At 34.1% G+C, this 21808-nt stretch overlaps 1 protein-coding gene across 1 annotated transcript in view; it reads right to left on the reverse strand.

Annotated features, from left to right (window-relative positions):
• The window catches only part of LRP1B (LDL receptor related protein 1B), a 1532882-nt gene that overhangs the window by 591867 nt on the left and 919207 nt on the right, over nucleotides 1-21808 (reverse strand). The window contains exon 31 of the mRNA XM_059927092.1: nucleotides 15349-15498. Coding sequence (XP_059783075.1) covers nucleotides 15349-15498 — 150 coding nt within the window. The remainder of the gene's footprint in view (nucleotides 1-15348; nucleotides 15499-21808) is intronic.

Consider the following 21808-nt stretch of genomic DNA (forward strand, 5'->3'; position numbering starts at 1 on the left):
TCCTTTGGAGATTTCTCACTTTACTTTAATGTAAAGTTTGATGGGCTATTAGTTTTCATTAATGGTGGCTTGAGTACTTAGAGAAGACAACTATGTCCTATACTTAGTACTGGGAAAATTGCCTGGATATATTTCATATGTTACTGTTACTTTAATGAATAGTATTATAGCAATTAGAAGACTGACGGCTTAGAAAATTTAGGTGGTTGTATTTGAAGTTCTTTGAACTAAGTGACATTGTGCAGTGTACACTAAAAAGTAAATTACCCCTCTTTAAAAAGTATGATTTGAAAGCAGAATCACTTAAGGTAAACAGCATAATTATAGTGCATTTAAAATAAACTGGTTTGTATATATCAAATTACAGAGGGAAATGCAATATAAATGTAATAATTAAATCACTGAATCTTTTGCTGAAAAGCGGTTGTAACACGATTTTTAAGTAAATAAGGTATCGTTTGAATCTTTTTAAATGATATGTTATTTGTCCAGCTTTTCATCACTTGTATTTTCTTACGTAGAACTTGCTTACATAATTCAGGTATAAACTTGACAATAATAATTATATAAATATCTAATATAATTGCACTGGTGATCATTCATATATCTAAGAGAATTAACATTTTTTTCAATCCTCGTGATAGAAACTGGCATTATTTTTTCTGATCTGTTTTAAAGACTCTTCATTAAAAGAACCATTCTCAAGCATTATAGACCATGTTTCATGAATGCTTTCTACTGAGTAATATTTTACAAATGTATACTCTGGTGTCTAGAGATCATTCTCTCAAAAAAAGTCAATCTTTTTTTAAAGAACATGTTAATAATTTTCCTAAATCTATATCATTTTAACTGGCATAATACAATTTCATAAACATATAAATCATTCAAGCTTTTAATTTTAGAACATTTGAAATTAAAGCAACAAACTAGAAGTTCTACCAAGTTAAGTTTGTTCTAAATAACTATAATTAATTTCTTCATATGACTGATTTATGGTTTATTATTTCTATAAACATACACCATAACAGCTTGAATAATCATATTTACTAGAAATTTCTTTCTTATTAAAATGCATAATCATTAATAGCAACTTTGTATAAAATAAATTGGAAATAAAGAAAAACACATGGGGCAGAACTAATTTCAACATCATTAAGAATTTCATACACACAAAAACTTAAAGCTTTCCTTTAGAGAAGTAAAGTTATTGTAGATGACTACTTTTAGCTCATATTATATGCGTAAATTAACTGTATATACTATTTTAGTAGATTAGTTCAATGACAGCAGTAAAATTACATGTACACATCAGGTATTTTTTAAACATAGCAAAAGCTCCATGGAGGAGGAAAGTAAGTTGGATGCCTAGAGCATCAAAAAAACAAAAAGCAAACAAAACAGAAACAAAAAAACTCTTCTAAAAGCAAAAAGTATTTGAAAATATGGTCCATTAGTAAATTTGCATTTCCTGTTTTCTCTCTCTTCCTTAAATGTTCTTCCCCCCAGATACCTGAATAACTCACTCCTTCACTTCCTGCAGATTCTTCCTCACTTACCATTTCCCAGTGAAAACTGCCATGACCTCACTACTTAAAATTATAATTTTTCTGGTTCCTCTCTCCCAACCCAAGTCAGCATTCCCTATTCTTATGCCCTGGTTGAATTTTCTCCATTAGTGTCTTTCACCACCTGACAAATTTTATTTCACTCGTTTATTTGCTTTTACAGCTGACCCTTGGAAAACTTGGGGGTTAGGGGCACAGGCCCTCTTGGAAGCTGAAAATCTGGGTATAACTTATAGTCAGCCCTCCGACTATGTGGTTCCTCCTTACCTGCAATTCTGCAACCAAGGGTTCAACCAACTGCAGATTGTGTAGTAACATAGTATTTATTATTGAAAAAAATCCCTGTATAAGTGGATCCACATAGTTCAAATTTGTATTGTTCAAGGGTCAACTGTACACTCTTTTCCTACACTGGGAATACCGGCCCCTTATAGTAATGGAATTGTTACCTGCTTTACGCCCTGCTGTTTACCTAGCACCTAAATAGTGCCTGGCTCAAAATAGTCACTTGATAAATTGTTGAATGGCTGAATGAATCAAAACTGTGACAGATAAGTATGCTCTCTCTATTATGATACAAGTATAAATAGAAACATAAGAGAAGCAAATCCTGACTCTTTTTCATTAAGCTACATTTAAAAGAAAGAAAATAAACATAAAAGAAGTGTATCGCCACTCTCTTCTCTGCCACCCTATCTTTCCAAGACAATTTGATACCAGCAGCTTTTATAAACACCAGGTATTTGTTTTTATTTATATATTTTTAAGGCTTTCTATTTTAACCAAAATTTGTGATGATAGGCCAACAGTCACAATATCAGGCTTCATACAGGTGATTGGTCTCTGAGGATAAGAAGGAATCTTTTTGGTATGAGTGGGTTTCTCAAGCTTGGCACTATTGACATTTTGGGCCAAACAGTTTTGTTATGGGAGACCCTACTGTGCCTTGTAGGATGTTTACCAGTATTCCTGTTTTTTACCCACTAGAATGCTAGTAGCAACCCCTTCTTCCCAGCAGCTGTGATGTTTTCAGACATTGACAAATATTCCCTGGTAGACAAAATCACCCTGGGTTTGAGAATCACTGGCATAGTGAGAAGAAATCTAACTCTGGAGGTAGACAGAATTATGTTAGAGCCCCAGCTTTGACCTTGAACCACTCACAATGTTTTCAGAGGCAACACTGCAGTTTCAATACGTCCTTTGCATGGTAACTGTGTCTATTAGTACTAATGTGTAAATTTGGAGAGTAGACGCTCTCTAAACAATAGTTATTGAGATAAACAGTGCAGCATAAAGGATAAAAGCACATTATTAAAAAATATTTTTTTTAAAGAAATGCATACATATGATAAAAATTGGAGCATTCTGTATAGGCTTTTTGAACCTATTTTCAATTAAAAATATATTCTATTGAATGGCTCAAATCAATATATAGATTTACCTAATTTTTAATAGCTGCATAATATTTCACTCTATATGAACATTTCATGATTCATTTGGCTAGTCCTTTATAATACACATGTAGGTTTTTTCCCCAGCCTTTTCTAATTACAAGTAACACTTCAAAGTATATTCTTGTATACATCTCAGTGCACATACATCTTAGTGTTAACTATAGCTACAAGACACAGTCCTGGAAGAAACTCAAGCTTTAAAGACTAAGAATCATGCATTTGAAAGCTTGCTACACTATTTATTAACCAGGTAACTCTGAGTGATTAATTTAGGCTGGCTGAATCTTGGCTGGGAGCTCTGGAGTAAGCAGTGCTAGTAGTACCTCTCTCAGGGGACTGTGAGAATTACATGAGTTAAGATTTGTAAATTAAATACTAGAATGCTTTATTTATTTAGACTATCAGTTATTATCATTAAAGAGAATAATGCTATTAGGCCCAACTGTGATAGACTACCTTTAAGAGACTAAAACATTCCAAACATCAAAGTTTTTGTTTTGTTTTGGAACTCTTTCACTTGTGCGTGTTTTAGGGTATTCTTTTTTTTTTTTTTTTTTTTTTTTATTTCTTCTTCTTCTTAATCTTCTTCCACGAAGCTGTTTAGTTCCTTTGAGAACAAACATTATTCAATACGGCTCTTCTTTTCTTGCATTTCTAGATACACATGTATGTAGAATACATGTTGGAAATGATTGTTTTATACACTTAATCCTGTTATTCATTTTCTTCCCTATACAATTCAAATCCTTATATTTCAAAGTATTTTCCTTTAATATTTATTTCTATATATATTTAAATTGTACAGTATATTTATGGTTGTGATCATTCTACATAAGCATTTGCCTGCTTTGATTGAAAATATATTTTGATTGCTGTGGTAGAGGTTTGGTGTGTAGATGGTCATTGTTTTATTTATTCATACATTCTACTGTTACGTAATGAAATGTACTCAGTGCAAAGCATCTTGCTGTGTATCATGAATGATGCATATATGAATAAAATGCAGTCCCAAGTCACGGAAAAGTGAGACATTTTCACTCATTAGAAAAGACAAAGAATATTCCACTACATTAGAAAAATACAAAGGGGTTCAGAGAAGGGAAACATTTCAAATCACTGAGGTATAGTTGAAGTAGGCCTTGAAAGGTGATATTTCACCCATTAGGGTGGCTGATAAATAGGGAAGGCAGTCAAAGAACAAGGAATAGCAAGACAAATGGAAATAAGTAGGACATGATCAGATACAGGGGAACAGTTTGCCTGGATGTATTGCAGCTGAGGGGTAGAGGAGGATCAAACGAAAAGTATAGTTATGATAGGGGAGGCTCTTCCTGGTAATGGAAACCACACTTAACTTGAATCAGGATCTCTGAGCTTGAGTCTCAGAGGACAGTGTTTTCACAAATCTTACTGACCCTATTTCTTTATCTATAAGGTGGGACAAATAATGCTTTGGGTTTTAACAAAACTTATTGACCTTAAGTTTCATTTATCTGTAAGGTAAAACTAATAATATTGTGACAAACAACTTCTGGTGAATGAAAAGGAGAGAAAAAAATGAGCATTTCAGAGTAAGTTGTGAGTGCTTATTCCAGCCTCTGAAATATTAGGGCTAAGGAGGGGGTGGGCGGGTGCCACAGGAGGTCTGAACCTTGCAGGTCTTAATAGTTTGGGGACCGGAGATATGAAAAGTGGGAAGAAGTTGTTTTAGTAGCCCAAATAAAATGTTAGCATCTAACTAGACTGTGAAAGGAAAACAAATAAACAACAAAACAAATAAAGGGGCAAAGCTATCAGATATAAAAAGAAAACTGGCAATCCAAGGAACAGCCAAAGGGAGGGAAGATTAAAAGAAAGAAAAGGAAGGAAGGGAGGGAAGAGTCTCATAAGAAGTAAGAACTCCTTTGAAACTAAGTTTCAGCTTCTTTGCACGTTCAGAGGGAGAAAAATATTCAGTAAGCTATGATTAAAAACAAAACAAAACAAAAAAACCTGCACTTGACAACATGTAAAGTGGACTTGCCTTGTACAAAACAGAGGAAATGACTTCTTAAGGTGGGCTATTGAAGTCAAGAACTTTCAAGTTATCAGACTCGCCACCTTTTAATAAGAATATAACATACAGAATCCTTTCAGACTAGATTTCAGTGTGAATCTGCAAGTGCTCAGTCTAAGGATCTTAGCAAGACTAAATGCACCAGACTTACAGCCTGTCACTTGCTATCATTTATAATGTTTCATAGATGTCATGACAACTTGCCATAATAATTTATCTTAGGAAGTAAAGTAGAAAAAAGAAAGGTTTTTGATGATTTCTGCATGCCAATTTTACTGGGTTGTTTATTGTATACACATTTTTCACATTTCTATTATTATTTATAAAGTATGTTATTTGTCTGAGGAAATATTCAAGTATGCAAATTGAGTGCTAGATACGTTTTATTTTTAATAAATTCTGAATGTCACTACACCCAATAATTTGCTGAAAGAATACAGATACAAATGATAAAAGCATATCATTGAGAAATTAGTGGAGTGAGCTTAAGTGTTAGTGTAGGTAAAGACTAATTTTTTTGCCATTAAGCTTAGAGTTTTTTTTCGGTCAGCAAAGAGATTAGATGATTGTGCTTTGCTGTAGAAACTCCAGTGGGAACATGCAAAACATTTAATCCCCAACAATATTAACACTGTATTCATTCTCAAGCAAATAAATATGACCTTCTCTGATATTCAGACAGTTCTGGAAGCATTTTAATCTGACAGCCTTGGTTTCCCATGGCAAACTATCCATGTGCTGAGAATGTTCACAGCACCTATTATGATGACTTCAATTTTGTGAAGTGAACCTATGAAAAGTATGAACAAATGTCCTTAAGGGGTACATTTGGTAAAGCCTTTCAAGGTCTCCCTAAAGGGAAATGATTATTTTGTTAACACTGATTTAAAATGAAGTGTTCATAACCAAATCAAGAGAAGACAACTTTTTACTCGTTACAGGGCTGAGTTTGTTTCTGATAAGAGACTGAAAATGCACATAGAATATGGCTTTTTCTCCTTCTTGATCGAGCCTAACTGTAGCCAAAGTTCAATAACCTTCTAATATTTACATATTAAGCCTATTCTGGCAAATTGCTACGTGAAACAGATCAATAGTATAATATATTTAAACTGTGATTGATAACACAGAAAAAGTCAACTGAGAGGGCTTAGGTATTCATAGAAAATGTGTAGGGTTTGTTTTGTGTTTTTTTTTTTTTTTTTTTTTTTGCCTTTACCTGTGATTCAAAGCTCCTTTTATTTTAAAGAGAAGTTTGCCAATTTTTGCAAGTGATTCTAAGATCAGATGAGTGTTGAAGTCAGTTACTTAGATATTTATAAAAAGTACAAACCTATTCTAAAACAATTAATTTAAGCAACCCTATGTTGCAAACATCCACCAAATTCTCAACTAAAAGTCAAAACAATAATTTTGCCCAACTTCTAAAACAGATTAGTATGAACTCTGATTAACATAACTTCACACATAAGTTTTATTTTTAGCCAGTCTTTATTGCTTCTCCTATATTAATTCAACTTAGATAATAGTTTATTTTAAACAATTTCCTGCACTCTGGATCAACCCATTAGTGACAAAATCATACAAGTTTTTAAAACTTTGTAGCTCATATGGTCAAAGTTCATGTTTTTGCAGAGCAGAAAATTAAGGCATAGAGTTCAGTAGTTGTCCCATAGCCATAGCTGGTTAGCGAATAGCAGGAACAGGAATCTAAAGGACACTTCCTCAACTGACAAAATAACTTTGAAGATCTCTAAGGTTGCATTTAATTATAAAAGTCTATGATTTGACAACCTGGAAGAAATGGACAGATTCTTAGAAATGCACAAACTGCCAAGACTGAACCAAGAAGAAATAGAAAATATGAACAGACCAATCACAAGAACTGAAATTGAAACTGTGATTAAAAACCTTCCAAAAAACAAAAGCCCAGGACCAGATGGCTTCACAGGTGAATTCTATCAAACATTTAGAGAAGAGCTAACACCTATCCTTCTCAAACTCTTCCAAAATATTGCAGAGGGAGGAACACTCCCAAACTCATTCTACGAGGCCACCATCACCCTGATACCAAAACCAGACAAAGATGTCACAAAGAAAGAAAACTACAGGCCAATATCACTGATGAACATAGATGCAAAAATCCTCAACAAACTACTAGCAAACAGAATTCAACGGCACATTAAAAGGATCATACACCATGATCAAGTGGGGTTTATCCCAGGAATGCAAGGATTCTTCAATATACGCAAATCAATCAACGTGATACACCATATTAACAAATTGAAGGAGAAAAACCATATGATCATCTCAATAGATGCAGAGAAAGCTTTCGACAAAATTCAACACCCATTTATGATAAAAGCCCTGCAGAAAGTAGGCATAGAAGGAACTTTCCTCAACATAATAAAGGCCGTATATGACAAACCCACAGCCAACATTGTCCTCAATGGTGAAAAACTGAAACCATTTCCACTAAGATCAGGAACAAGACAAGGTTGCCCACTCTCACCACTATTATTCAACATAGTTTTGGAAGTGTTAGCCACAGCAATCAGAGAAGACAAAGAAATAAAAGGAATCCAAATCGGAAAAGAAGAAGTAAAGCTGTCACTATTTGCAGATGACATGATACTATACATAGAGAATCCTAAAGATGCTACCAGAAAACTCCTAGAGCTAATCAATGAATTTGGTAAAGTAGCAGGATACAAAATTAATGCACAGAAATCTCTTGCATTTCTATACACTAATGACGAAAAATCTGAAAGTGAAATTAGGAAAACACTCCCGTTTACCATTGAAACAAAAAGAATAAAATATCTAGGAATAAACCTACCTAAGGAGACAAAAGACCTGTATGCAGAAAATTACAAGACACTGATGAAAGAAATTAAAGATGATACAAATAGATGGAGAGATATACCATGTTCCTGGATTGGAAGAATCAACATCGTGAAAATGACTCTACTACCCAAAGCAATCTACAGATTCAATGCAATCCCTCTCAAACTACCACTGGCATTTTTCACAGAACTAGAACAAAAAATTTCACAATTTGTATGGAAACACAAAAGACCCCGAATAGCCAAAGCAATCTTGAGAACGAAAAATGGAGCTGGGGGAATCAGGCTCCCTGACTTCAGACTATATTACAAAGCTTCAGTAATCAAGACAGTTTGGTACTGGCACAAAAACAGAAATATAGATCAATGGAATAGGATAGAAAGCCCAGAGATAAACCCACACACATATGGTCACCTTATCTTTGATAAAGGAGGCAAGCATATACAGTGGAGAAAAGACAGCCTCTTCAATAAGTGGTGCTGGGAAAATTGGACAGATACATGTAAAAGTATGCAATTAGAACACCCCCTGACACCATGCACAAAAATAAACTCAAAATGGATTAAAGACCTAAGTGTAAGGCCAGACACTATCAAACTCTTAGAGGAAAACATAGGCAGAACACTCTATGACATACATCACAGCAAGATTCTTTTTGACCCAGCTCCCAGAGAAATGGAAATAAGAACACAAATAAACAAATGGGACCTAATGAAACTTAAAAGCTTTTGCACAGCAAAGGAAACCATAAACAAGACCAAAAGACAACCATCAGAATGGGAGAAAATATTTGCAAATGAAGCAACTGACAAAGGATTAATCTCCAAGATTTACAAGCAGCTCATGCAGCTCAATAACAAAAAAACGAACAACCCAATCCAAAAATGGGCAGAAGACCTAAATAGACATTTCTCCAAAGAAGATATACAGATTGCCAACAGACACATGAAAGAATGCTCAACATCATTAATCATTAGAGAAATGCAAATGAAAACTACGATGAGGTATCACCTCAAACCAGTCAGAATGGCCATCATCAAAAAATCTAGAAACAATAAATGCTGGAGAGGGTGTGGAGGAAAGGGAACCCTCTTGCACTGTTGGTGGGAATGTAAATTGATACAGCCACTATGGAGAACAGTATGGAGGTTCCTGAAAAAACTACAAATAGAACTACCATACGACCCAGCAATCCCACTACTGGGCATATACCCTGAGAAAACCATAGTTCAAAAAGAGTCATGTACCAAAATGTTCATTGCAGCTCTATTTACAGTAGCCAGGACATGGAAGCAACCTAAATGTCCATCGACAGATGAATGGATAAAGAAGATGTGGCACATATATACAATGGAATATTACTCAGCCATAAAAAGAAGTGAAATGGAGGTATTTGTAATGAGGTGGATGGAGTTAGAGTCTGTCATACAGAGTGAAGTAAGTCAGAAAGAGAAAAACAAATACAGTATGCTAACACATATATACGGAATCTAAGGGAAAAAAAAAAAAAAAAAAGGCCATGAAGAACCTAGTGGCAAGACGGGAATAAAGACACAGACCTACTAGAGAATGGACTTGAGGATATGGGGAGGGGGTGGGGTGAGATGTGACAGGGTAAGAGAGTGTCATGGACATATATACACTACCAAATGTAAAATAGATAACTAGTGGGAAGCAGCCGCATAGCACAGGGAGATCAGCTCGGTGCTTTGTGACCACCTAGAGGGGTGGGATGGGGAGGGTGGGAGGGAGAGAGATGCAAGAGGGAAGAGATATGGGAACATATTGTATATGTATAACTGATTCACTTTGTTATAAAGCAGAAGCTAACACACCATTGTAAGGCAATTATACTTCAATAAAGATGTTTAAAAAAAAAGAAGTCTATGATTTAATCACATAAAGAAGGCTACTAATATATATATCCCTTGACATTCAAGAAGAATCTGCCATGTTAACTTCAGAATTCCCATTTACAAATACCATGGTAAGAACAATTTCCAAAGATCATATTTACCACGGAATGAAACAAAAAGAGTAGATGTATACTTGAATCTCAATGGGAATACTGTACATACAATGGAGTAATATATGAGGTAATGAAAAAAAAGCTCATTAGGTGTGAGTGTGGGGTGGAGGTTTAAATTCAAACCCATACCCCTTGTAGTGCCCAGGACTCAAACTCTTGCCCTAGTAAAACTTGACAAATTACTACATGACACGTTTTAATGGACTGTATTAAGGTCACCTATGATTGAGTAAGATGCTGACCACTAAATCCACAATTGCCATACAGACATGCAGATTTCTTCAAGTTTGCTTGAATAATTCCTATATCCTCATTTTTATTTTAAATCTGTGGTCCGTTTGCCCCAGGTCTTCCCTTCCTCACCCTAAAGGTACAAAATACAGCTAAGTTACCATCTTGCTATTTCCCGAATTCCATCTTAATTTTCTCCAAATATTATTCAGCCTATTTCTGCCAGTACATTTGCTTTGTGTATTTTCTTTCAGTTCCATGAATTGATTTTTCTAACTTTCTCTTCAATGTGGATACAATATATGCAGTCTGCTCTCTAACTGCATATGCTGACAGTGAAAAGGAACAGTATGTTAAATATAATCCGTAAATAACCCACAAACACTCATTTTAGTCAATAGTTTTAACCTCCTTCTCCTCTTAAAGGCAGTGAAGAGCAACTTGATTAATTTGCGATTTCCTCACTGTCTCCTGCAGACATTAATGATCAGGAAAATGCCAAATGTTATGAGGAAAAGGTGAATAGAAACAAACAAAAAAGTTCTGTATCTGAAAACTAGGTAATCAATAGTTAAATATAACATAGTTGACTATACACTATTGTATAACACAAACCTCTTGGACATCATGTAAGAAAATGTTTTAGAGTAACCTTATTATATCATGAAACTGAAATATATTTATAAAAGAAAATTATTTAAAAAGAACTGCTAAATACTGAGAAAAATTATCTAAGAAAAATAAGTAGTAGATATAATAGATATTTTATTTGTCAGCTCTGACATTTGGAAAAAGAAAATTGACAAGGTCATTCTTTAAAATCGGGAAGAATTTGATGTTTAAAGTTTATAGGCTAGTCAGCTTATATCAGCTAACTGGAACGGTATTTTAGTTAGTTTGGATTGCTCTAACAAAAATACCATAGACTGAGTGACTTAAACAACAGAACTTTATTTCTCACAGTTCTGGAGACTGGAGTCCAAGATCAGGATGTCAGCACTTACTTGCTGTAATCTCACACCGCAGAGAGGCAAGCTCTCTGGTCTCTTCTTAGAAGGACACTAATCCCATTATGGAAGCTTGAATGTCATGACCTAATTACCTCCCAAAGGCCCCGCCTCCTAATGCCATCCCATTAGGGCTCCAACATATGAATCTGGGGGAACACGAACATTCAGTCCAGAGTAAACGGTGTTAAGAGTCCTCATCAAACAGCCATTGTATACGATGTGTAAATCACTTCTGACCAAGTGACTCACTGGAGAAAAGGTGAATCACAGACAATAGTGTATTTGAACCATGGTCAACTTAAAAGATGTCTAACCTGGTAAATTATCAGAATCACCTGTGAAGGTTTATTTTGATATAATTAAATTACTTTAAAAATATTTTTATAAAACAAAGCATTTAAAAACATAACACAAAATCTGAAAACCAAATGAACAACTAAAACAGTTTTTGTTGGTTCACATTCCTTCATTCTTCTGGGCCATTCAACCTAAAACCTAAAATTTTATATACTTTTTTACCTTTTTATATCCTTTTTTATCTCTTTTCCCTGCTTTGTCCTTTTTTTCTCTTTTTTTGGTCCTTAACAGTTACCTATAATTCTATGCATTTTCCATCCTCCTTAGTGTGTCTTCCTTGCTTTTCTGCAAATTTGATGAAGTTAGGATTCTCACCAACATATATAGCAGTGCCTGGCATATGGTAGGCACTAGTGAATATACGTTGAAAGAATGAATGGAAACGAGTGTCCATTGCTGTTAGGGTGCAAGCTCTACATTTAGAAGTTACATTTCCTTGTCAACAGTTGAACTCAAATAAGAAGTTGACCTCACATTCGTATGCTCTTCATTTGTATATACCTCAGGCAGAATACAAGGTCTGGTCAAACAAGACCACAAAAGCTTGGTGAGAAATCATATGTCCGCTCACATCTGTAAATTATGCCAGCTCTCCCAGATTATTATTATTTTTCTCTACCAAGTCCCCTCCAATGGTACAACTGCGCATTAGCTGCCTTAGCTCCATCCTTTTCACTCTACAATTCAACATCACCAGCATAAAAGATGACTGAACCAGAGGTGGTAACTAGGTGGTGCCACTGGGATGAATCAAGCACACAGATGATTGTTGTGGTGTTTTTGTTATTTGTTAGTTTTCTTGGTTTGTAGAGTGTTAGCCTTCACAGTTAGCCTATATGTGCAGTAGGTTGGCCTGCATAGTATTTTTGTAATGTGATAATTTTGTAACATTTTTAAATTTCGAGATTTAAAAAACAACAACAACAACAACAACAAACCTAGATTTCTTGCTTCTCATGAAAAATGAAATGTCTGGCACAACCTGTTAATGTTCCTTATGGCAAAAAATAAGTGGAAGTGAGAAGTGTTCTACCTCAAGTGGGCCATTAGCTTTCTCCGGTTTTATACGTTCTGCCACCCTCAAGTAAGTCTAGATACTGAAGTCTAGACTCAGTTGCTACTTACTATTATGTTGAACCACTGGATTTTATCACACCTGACACACTTTACTATTTATAACTTGCCTCACTCTATTAAATAAGTATTTGAATTTGTGAATCTATTCATAAATGAATGAGTTCTATAGATGGAATTACATGAATTAGTTATCTATTGCTGTATAACAAATTAACCCCAAAATTCAGTATCTTAAAACAATAAACATTTATTGTCACATAGTTTCTATGGATCAGGAATCTGGGAGCCACTGTGTGGGTGGTGCTGGTTTGGAGTCTCTCTTGAGGTTGCTGTAATGCATTGGCTTTGGCTGAGTCAACTGAAATCTTGACTGGCCTGGAGGCTCTGCTTTCAAGATGGCTCACTCATATGGCTATTGACTAGAGGTCTCAGTTCCTTGCTGTGTGGACTTCTCCACTGGGCTGCTTGTGGGACCTCATAACTTATCACCTGGCTTTGCCCCGAGTGAGTGACCCAAGAGAGAGAGGGCAAGGAGGAAGGCTCATGCCTTTTATGACCTCATCTCCAAAGTCAAACGCCATCACATTTGCCTTATTTTATTCATTAGAAGTGAGGCACTAAGTCCAGCCTGCACTCAAAGGGAGGGAAGTTAAACTCTACTTCTTGAAAGAAGTATCATAGGGTTTGTGAAACTTAGATGTAGCAATCTTGGTCTTTGGGTCTTGGACTTGATTGAATCATCAAATAATTGCTTTATTTTAACCTAGGTATTACCAAATACCTACTGCTTTACCTAATTTTAATATTTCAAAGCTCCTTTCAGTTTATTTTGTATATACTATTCCAAGTAAAACTGGGAACCCCCCAGTTACAAGTCATAACATTTTAAGTTTAAAAAATTGTGAAATGTTTCCAAAGAGATTATTAACCCAATTTTAGGAAAACCACTCCTAAATTTTAGTGAAACACAAACTTTCAGTTACTTATCATCCATCACCTAGGTAGTCTGAGGAGCTGGCATATAACTGATCATTTCATATTACAATTATTTCTTTGTTCCTGGATGTGCAATTTCAGTATCACTGTAGGCAAATTTCTTCTTAAACATTTGTAGCTGTAATCATCAGTAATCCCCTGGATAGTGGTAAGGTTCTCCTTTTTTTACCTTTTTTTATTGTCTTTTTTATATGACTATACTATTCAGCCTCAGCAGGAAGCAGGTCATCATCACACTTTATACCATCCCCAAAGAGAAAGAGTAGAGAGGTTCTGAAAGAAGGGGGAATCTGAACAGAAGGGCAAATCCAGAGACCAGCTAGGGAACTTCAGAAAGTAGAAGTTCCTCTCCTGCTTCTCTATGGTGATGTCCTTTACCTTTTAAGCCTTCAAACTGCAGATATATTTTGATATGTCCAGTTAATGTATTGACAGTAGAGGTATTAATAGGTTTCTTTATTTTTTATCTTTCAGTGTTAATCAAATTATGGTGGCAGGGAGAAGTGCAGATACATAACAATTCACTTGTTAAAAGAATTTTAATTTACTCAAGATCGGTTCCCATATGGCACTGATGTCAAATAAGATTCACAGCTCTGATCCAATATATGCTTAATGATTTCATCCAAGCTTTGTCTCTTCTATTTTATTAGGAAACAAAACTAACTGACTTTATTTTTTTGCTAAAATGGACTACTCCATTTTTTGAGATTTTGTTCATAGCATTGACTTCTGTAAGTTTAGTACTCATTTCCTACTCATAGCAGGGTCGGTAGCAATCATGTTAGCAGAAATAAATTTTTATAAAGCTTACATTTTTCTATGAGGCAATGATTTTTATAGTATATAAAGTTTGTGATATATATATGTGTATATATTCACTAAAAGTCAATGACATCTCTTGAAATGTTATGACATATTTTTATCATGCTTCCTCTAACTTACTGGGTTCCTTGGCTATATTATTTACTAGTGTGGGTTGATTTCACAAAGTATATTGGAATTCAATTTTTGAAAACGTAGTGTGGGTGTTGACTGGGGATTGTTGCAGTTTACCAAACCACTTTCAGAATTTAAACTCTGCTGTTTTTACTCAGGTGATTAAAAAAATGTAAAAATACACATACAACAAAATTTTCTTGTTAACTTGGTAAAGCTGGGTAATACAAAATAACCTTATTTTCTTATTGCCTTATAAGACAATTGTAAATAAATCCTACTCTAAAATAACCACTAGTCAGGTATAATCTTTGTGTGTGTGTGTGTACATATAAAGAATTTTTGTGGAAGAATAATTTAAATCATTGGTCAACAACACTGTGGCCTTGTTTCTTCAATTGTCTATGTAGATCAATCTATCCTTTATAAGCAGAGATAAGATTTTACCTTATTGTGACAAATACACAAGGTCCTTGCACTTTAGAACACTATAGTAGAACACAGAAAATAATCGTAAAATAATACCAAAAATAATAATACCCCAAGAATCAATAACAGTGAAGTTATTATTGCTAATAGCACTAAGTCACTGATCTGGATAATCTTTTAAGTTTGTTTGCTAAGGTTAAAAAAAGAAAAAGAAAAGAAAAACTCTCCTAGAGATGTGAAATTTGAATGTGCTTCTGGTGTTAATGGAGCAGTCTTTTCTAAGCTTTAACAGGTCATAATTAATCAACCCCAATCAATACAAGCATCCTAGCTATAGTACCACTGTACTTACCCATGATGGTTAGGGCTGTAGCTTTTGTTAATTCTTCTTTCATTGACTCTATTACTTCTAAATTACCACCATCCAGGTTGCATCTGTTTATGGTTCCATTTCCTGAACTGATCCAATAAAGTTTGTTTTCCATGTAGTCTATTGATAGTCCTGTAATTAAATTATACAATTTAAACATAACGGTAGCCACTTAAATTGTAATATTCACCTAGCACTGGGTTTGGGGGGAAAAATCAGTTTCAGGCTTAGATTTTTGTCTTTAAAAATAAGATCTGGCTAACAGGGAGATATACACACACTGTTTTAACTATTAGTCAAATAATATACTTCTAGAGACACAGTGGTTATCTCTGTTATCATAACAATTTTATGACATTAAGAGGAATGACTGTTCCATTTTACAGATAAGGAAAATAATACCTAGAATAGTTAAGAAATCTATTTGAGGCCATAGCTAGTTAAGTGGACATTCCGGAAATTTTAAGAAAGTTTCTGTTTCTAAACTGAGTGTCTGCCCTCTTCATTACGCTGCTTTGCCTCAGAAAGTTTTAATGTGTAATACTCATTTGGGATACTTATTAATGATATTTATAATTTCTCCTTTACTTTTAGTAAAAGTTACTTTAGAAAGTTATAGATTTAAATTGGTGTTTTCAGTAGTTTTCAAGTAAATCCAAAGGTAGGAGAATTTCAACAATTAGTAATTTCACTGAAGCATGGCAGTGAATTGGGCTCATATAGGAGATGCCATTGAGAAACAAACCATACAGCAAGTAAGTGAATCAAGCCAATGGCTTAAGACCATTGTACTACTACATGGCACAGTGTGTCACTGTAAGTTAGCTTTTTGTAGTTTATGAACAATTACATACATTATAGGGGTGTTCATAGTTTTCAAAGGTATCAGGACATGTAAATTTTGATGCCAAGGGTATACATCTAATTAATTACAGGCATTCTCAGTAGGCTTATGATCTAAATTATAACAGTAACACTGTGGCTCCATGTTGGTCTTCTGTGACCCACAACTACTTATGAAAAAGCACATGTGGGCACATCCTCAGGCATACAATAAATAAACTGTTTCTGGGATCTCCTTCACAGAATGTAGTGAACAAACTACAAAAAAGTCCCTTCTCTATTAAAAAAAAAAAAAAATCTAAGATGAAGAAAAGGAAAGAAAGAGGAAAGGAAGACAAGAAGGAAGAAAGAAGGAAGACAGTTGGAGAGAATCATACGAGTTCAAGTACATTGAGAAAGTGATACCATATCCAAAATATTCTCAACTACAGTTAGTCCCAATCCAGAGAGTGGACCGGTTTTCAGCAAGTAGCAATAATAAAATAAGCCTATACAATATACCAGCTATTTACTGACTTATTGGTATGTTTTCTTAACAAAAGTCTGGGAGGTTCACCAGAAAAATCACAATGCATAAAATTAGACACTGCAGGGATAAAATTTTCAGATTTTTTTTTTTTTGATAACCACTGTGGGTAATTGGCTTTAATTACTATGAAAAAAATAATCAAATAAAAACTGTCACAGCCATATTCTATGATATAATATTTTCATGGTAAAAATCATTCATCATTCAATTTTTTTATGAGAGAAAGTTTGGTTATTCTACAGGTACTTCCTAAGCCACCTCCATCTATCTTTTCTGGTATTAATAAATCCTGGTTTAGGCAGCTTAATTTTCAGATGTGGTCTATTTTACCTTCTACTTAGTTGACCATCTAAAGCACATAATTCCATCTTTAAACAGCAATGAAGCATATCTTTACTATAGATTTATGGTACAAAATATAACCCCAAACTTTCTACTGCCAAATTTTCAGCAAGTATCAAATTAATGAATACATTTATGAAAAATTCCTTTTAAGAAAAGTTACCTATCTCCCTGTGTATTCCAAACTTTACCTCTCAATCAAGCCAAATCATCAGAGTGTTATCTGCATTTTTAGATTGCTAAGTTTTTGTCCCTCTCTGAATCTCTTGCTGAATTGAACTTTGGCATTGTGCCCTTGGTTTAAATGAAAGATGGTATAAGAAGTAGCCATAGGAAACCCACTGTAATACTTGCCAGCATATAGTATCTGAAATAATATATCACAGTGTGACCTCTTTATATAAGGACCCATGGGAGAAATCTCTTTCAGGACTCAGTGCCAGAAAAAGATTTATGCGGAAAATATAAAATTGTAACTGATCATATTTCTGTCTTTGCTTTGGCTGCAAAGAAACTGAAGAGTCAGATTTGTGACCCATCTCTGGCAATTGTAAAGGAATTGCATTTATACCACAAACTTCACTTCTGGCTTCAACAGGCTAATCGATTATTTTCCTTCACCTTGATTTTTAAAATCAATATTCTTATCTGTTCCATCTTAGGGAATGTGTTTAAGTTTCTTCAACTCCTTTTTGTAAGGAGAGGGTACATACTGAATACGCTCAACTCCAGATTAACCCACAATATCAGAATTTTCTCATCTACCTAAAACTCTGCAGTTTCTAGACCCGAACTTAGGTTTTGTAAAGCAGTTATAAAGAGCAGAGAAGTTGCAGAGTTTGGGTCAGAGTTCCCCAGTTTTTACTACTGAACATCTTTGTTCCTGGACTGTGCGTGCCGAGGGGAAAGAAGCTGTTGTCATTGTGAGCTTTTCACCTTCAGCGCTGAGCGTGATGCCTAGAGCAGAGAAGAAAATTTATAAACACTGAATGAAGGCGTGGGTTATCTAATTAACTCCACTAGGAAAATCGTAAGTTGTCTTCAAGGAGTTCTGCCTAGTAAAGTTGAATTATCCCCACGACAGAATTTTTCTAATATACTACTTATGTCCATGTATTATGAAAATAGGTAGGAAAGGCAATGATTCAATAGAGCTACTTGGTATGGCTTATATTTTTTTACGTCAATGTTAATACAAAATAGTTTAGGATTAATAGTTTTAAGGTTTACAGGAAAAAAAAAATTAAAGTTCCTATTTTAATCTATATATGTATGTGATATGTCACCTAGCCACCTACATATACCTTCTCTCCTGTCAGATATATTAGCTTAACCCCAGAATGCCCTTGAGCATGTTTATTTCCAGGTGTTTACAAGAGAATTGAAATATTTTAAAAATCCTATTATGAATTCAAGAAACTGATGATATACGTTTTAAATTCATAGATGAGCATGTTTAGAAGTACATATTTATAAACTTCATTAATATAAATGTTTTTACATAAAATTTTTAAACTTTGTTATTACGCTTAGGTCTTAATAATATTGAAGAATTAATTGGTATCCATCTATTGGAATAATTTCTGAGTCAGATCTCTGTTGTGCTATTTCAAAAGATAAATCAGTAAGCAGTAAACTAATAGTGGTTTTGATGCAATTGAAGCTACTCAGTGATTTTAGCACACTAAGTCAAGAGCCATGAGAAAACAGATCAAATATAAGCATGTCTATAAAACTGTCCTGGAACCTGTGCAGAGAAATATAATTACGTCTGTACTAGAAGATCCTCAGAATGGGTAACAAAGATTAAAAAATCTTCAAAAGCGCTGTAAGGTCTGTCTGAAGAATATGCCATTAGTAATATAGAGTCATTTCTGCCAGACATATTTATTTTTAAAATCATCTGGATCTGGTAATCAAAAGAGAAAATCAAGATTAAATAATATAATAGGTATATCAATGGAAGGAAAGTCATCACCTAAACTGAAAAACCTTCATGAAAAGAAAAACCTACCTTTTTACCTATCTTTTCTATTATAAAAATGCAGAGGTAATCCATCTGCTTTGATTCTAACATTCGTTATTTTAAACCAAAGATTTCACTTAATATTTTATTTGAACATTTTGATTTAAACCAGCTTATTTTTTAATTTAGACAATGTAACTTGTGAAACTTATGTAACTGCTCTCATAGTAGGAACATTCCATACACTGATATAAGACACAACTACACATTTTTAAAAAATATAATCTAACTATATTTTCCAAATATCACTAAAAAAATTAAGTCCATTAAGCTTTAAGTGTTGTTACAATTGAGACTGGAAAGTTCATTTTTATGTGTCTCATTTCTTTTCTTTTTTATATCACTCAAAATAAAATCAATATACCATGAAATGTGGAATTAAAACAAAAATGCAAATATATAGAAAAAATTTTTTAAATTGAGGCTTTCTAGGGATAGTAACTATCTAATTTTTTCCATCACTTGTCAGATTTAATTTCAAAATTTTCATCCCTAGCAGTGCATTATAACTATCTGGAAAGCTATTAAAAATACCAATCCCAATCACAGAAATTCTAATTTAATTGGTTTATGTTGGTCCCAGGCATTAGTATTTTTAAGAAATCTCTCCAGGTCATTTTGGAATACAAAATTTAAGAAATTTCTTTTAAACACTGCATATTTTTATAATCTTTTAAATTTGAATTTTTAAAAAGTTCAATGAGGCCTTTTAAATTTTGCTGGAAAGTGGGTCATGATGAGATCTTTGGAGACAGAGGAATACTAAAGATGTAGATAGGGAAAAAAACGTACTATGGATATTTAAATGTAGATGATTAACTTCAAGGCCTCTAGACACGTATAAATAACATTGAAATCTTCTAAATATTTTCTTTGTAGTGTTATCTTCAGACAATAGAACACAACTTCTGCTTCTGGAATTGTGAAAGTTGTAGAAACTGGCTATTGAAAACACAAAAAACGGGAAAATATTGTAAAGTTGTATGGCCTACTATACTTGTAGAATAATTATATTGTTCTGGGTATTCCAAAATGGAGATCTTTCCAGAGTACACCAAAACAGCCATGATTATTCCTGGGGCAGCACTTTCTCTGAAACATTGAACTTTTAGCTTCAAAGGACCATTGTTATTCCATGGAGAAGTAGAATAGGATTAATTGCCTACTCACAATTAGGCTATCTCAAGAAATGTTTTATCCCTTCTGAGAATACTTAGATTTTGTAAGTTAAAGAATAAATATCCTGACTGGTGTGAAGTGATACCTCATTGCAGTTTTGATTTGCATTTCTCTAATAATTAGTGATGTTGAGCATCTTTTCATGTGCCTCTTGGACATCTGTATGTCTTCTTTGGTGATATGTCTATTTAGGTCTTCCGCCAATTTTTTAATTGAATTACTTGTTTTTTTGATATTGTTCTCCATGAGCTGTTTGTATATTTTGGAGATTCATCCTTTGTCTGTCGTTTCATTTGCAAATATTTTCTCCCATTCTGAGGGTTGTCTTTTCGTCTTGTTTATGGTTTAGGGGGTTGGAGAAGGGGAAGCTGCGGCGAAGTGAGAGTAGCATCGACATATATACACTACCAAATGTAAAATAGATAGCTAGTGGGAAGCAGCAGCATAGCACAGGGAGATCAGCTCAGTGTTTTGCGATGACCTAGAGGGGTGGGATAGGGAGGATTGGAGGGAGGCTCAAGAGGGAGGGCATATGGGGATATACGTATATGTATAGCTGATTCACTTTGTTGTACAACAGAAACTAACGCAGTATTGTGAAGCAATTATATTCCAATAAAGATCTATTAAAAAAAAAGAATAAATATCCTGAGGAAGCCCAAATTACTGTTTGTGTCCCTGGATTCTCTCTGAAGTGAACACAAATATTAACTGAGCGTCTAAGCGTCTCTGGGTTGATCTGACAGAAGGCTAGGTAGCCTTTAGTGGCTACACACTCACTTCACCATTGTGAGGTTGTAATAATAAGAATAATTGCCTCATATCCTAGTGTCTGGCACATAGATGTACTTAATAAATGCTACCTATTTATTGGTAGTATAGGTTTTTGTATTTCCCTTTCAAGTTAAAATCCTATTTTTAAAATTTACAACCATCTCTCTGGTAATCCCTACAACTGATAATTTTGAGATAATTTAATAATGAGAAATACTCAGATTGTGCACTTAATTTTTAATACAGTATTTTCTCAATTATACAGATACATCAAAATTAGATATGTTTGTTCTATGAAAGCCAATCAGAAATATGCTTCAGCCTGGGACAAAGTATTTGCAATCCATATATCCATCAAAAGACTAGGATCTTGAAAAGAACTCTCAAAGCTCAATAGTTTAAAAAAAATCGAATTATAAAACGGGGAAAATAAATGAACAGAAATCTCACAGAAGATATACATATGGCAAGTAAGTACATGAAAAAGATCTTCAGCGTCACAGGAAAATGCAAACTAAAATGACAATGAGTATCACTACACACGTATAAGAATGACTACAATAAAGCTAGTGACAAAAATAAATGCTGGCAAAGATGCAGGAAAAAACTATATCATTGACACATTGCTGGTTGGAATATAAAATGGTACTGGAATGGTTCTGGAAAAGAACTGGGCAGTTTCTTATGAAACTAAGCATATTATTCCCATAGGTCCCACTAGTTGCACTCCTGGGAATTTATCCCAGAGA

Source organism: Balaenoptera ricei, chromosome 7 (assembly GCF_028023285.1).
Source record: "Balaenoptera ricei isolate mBalRic1 chromosome 7, mBalRic1.hap2, whole genome shotgun sequence".
In the NCBI taxonomy this organism is placed as follows: domain Eukaryota; kingdom Metazoa; phylum Chordata; class Mammalia; order Artiodactyla; family Balaenopteridae; genus Balaenoptera; species Balaenoptera ricei.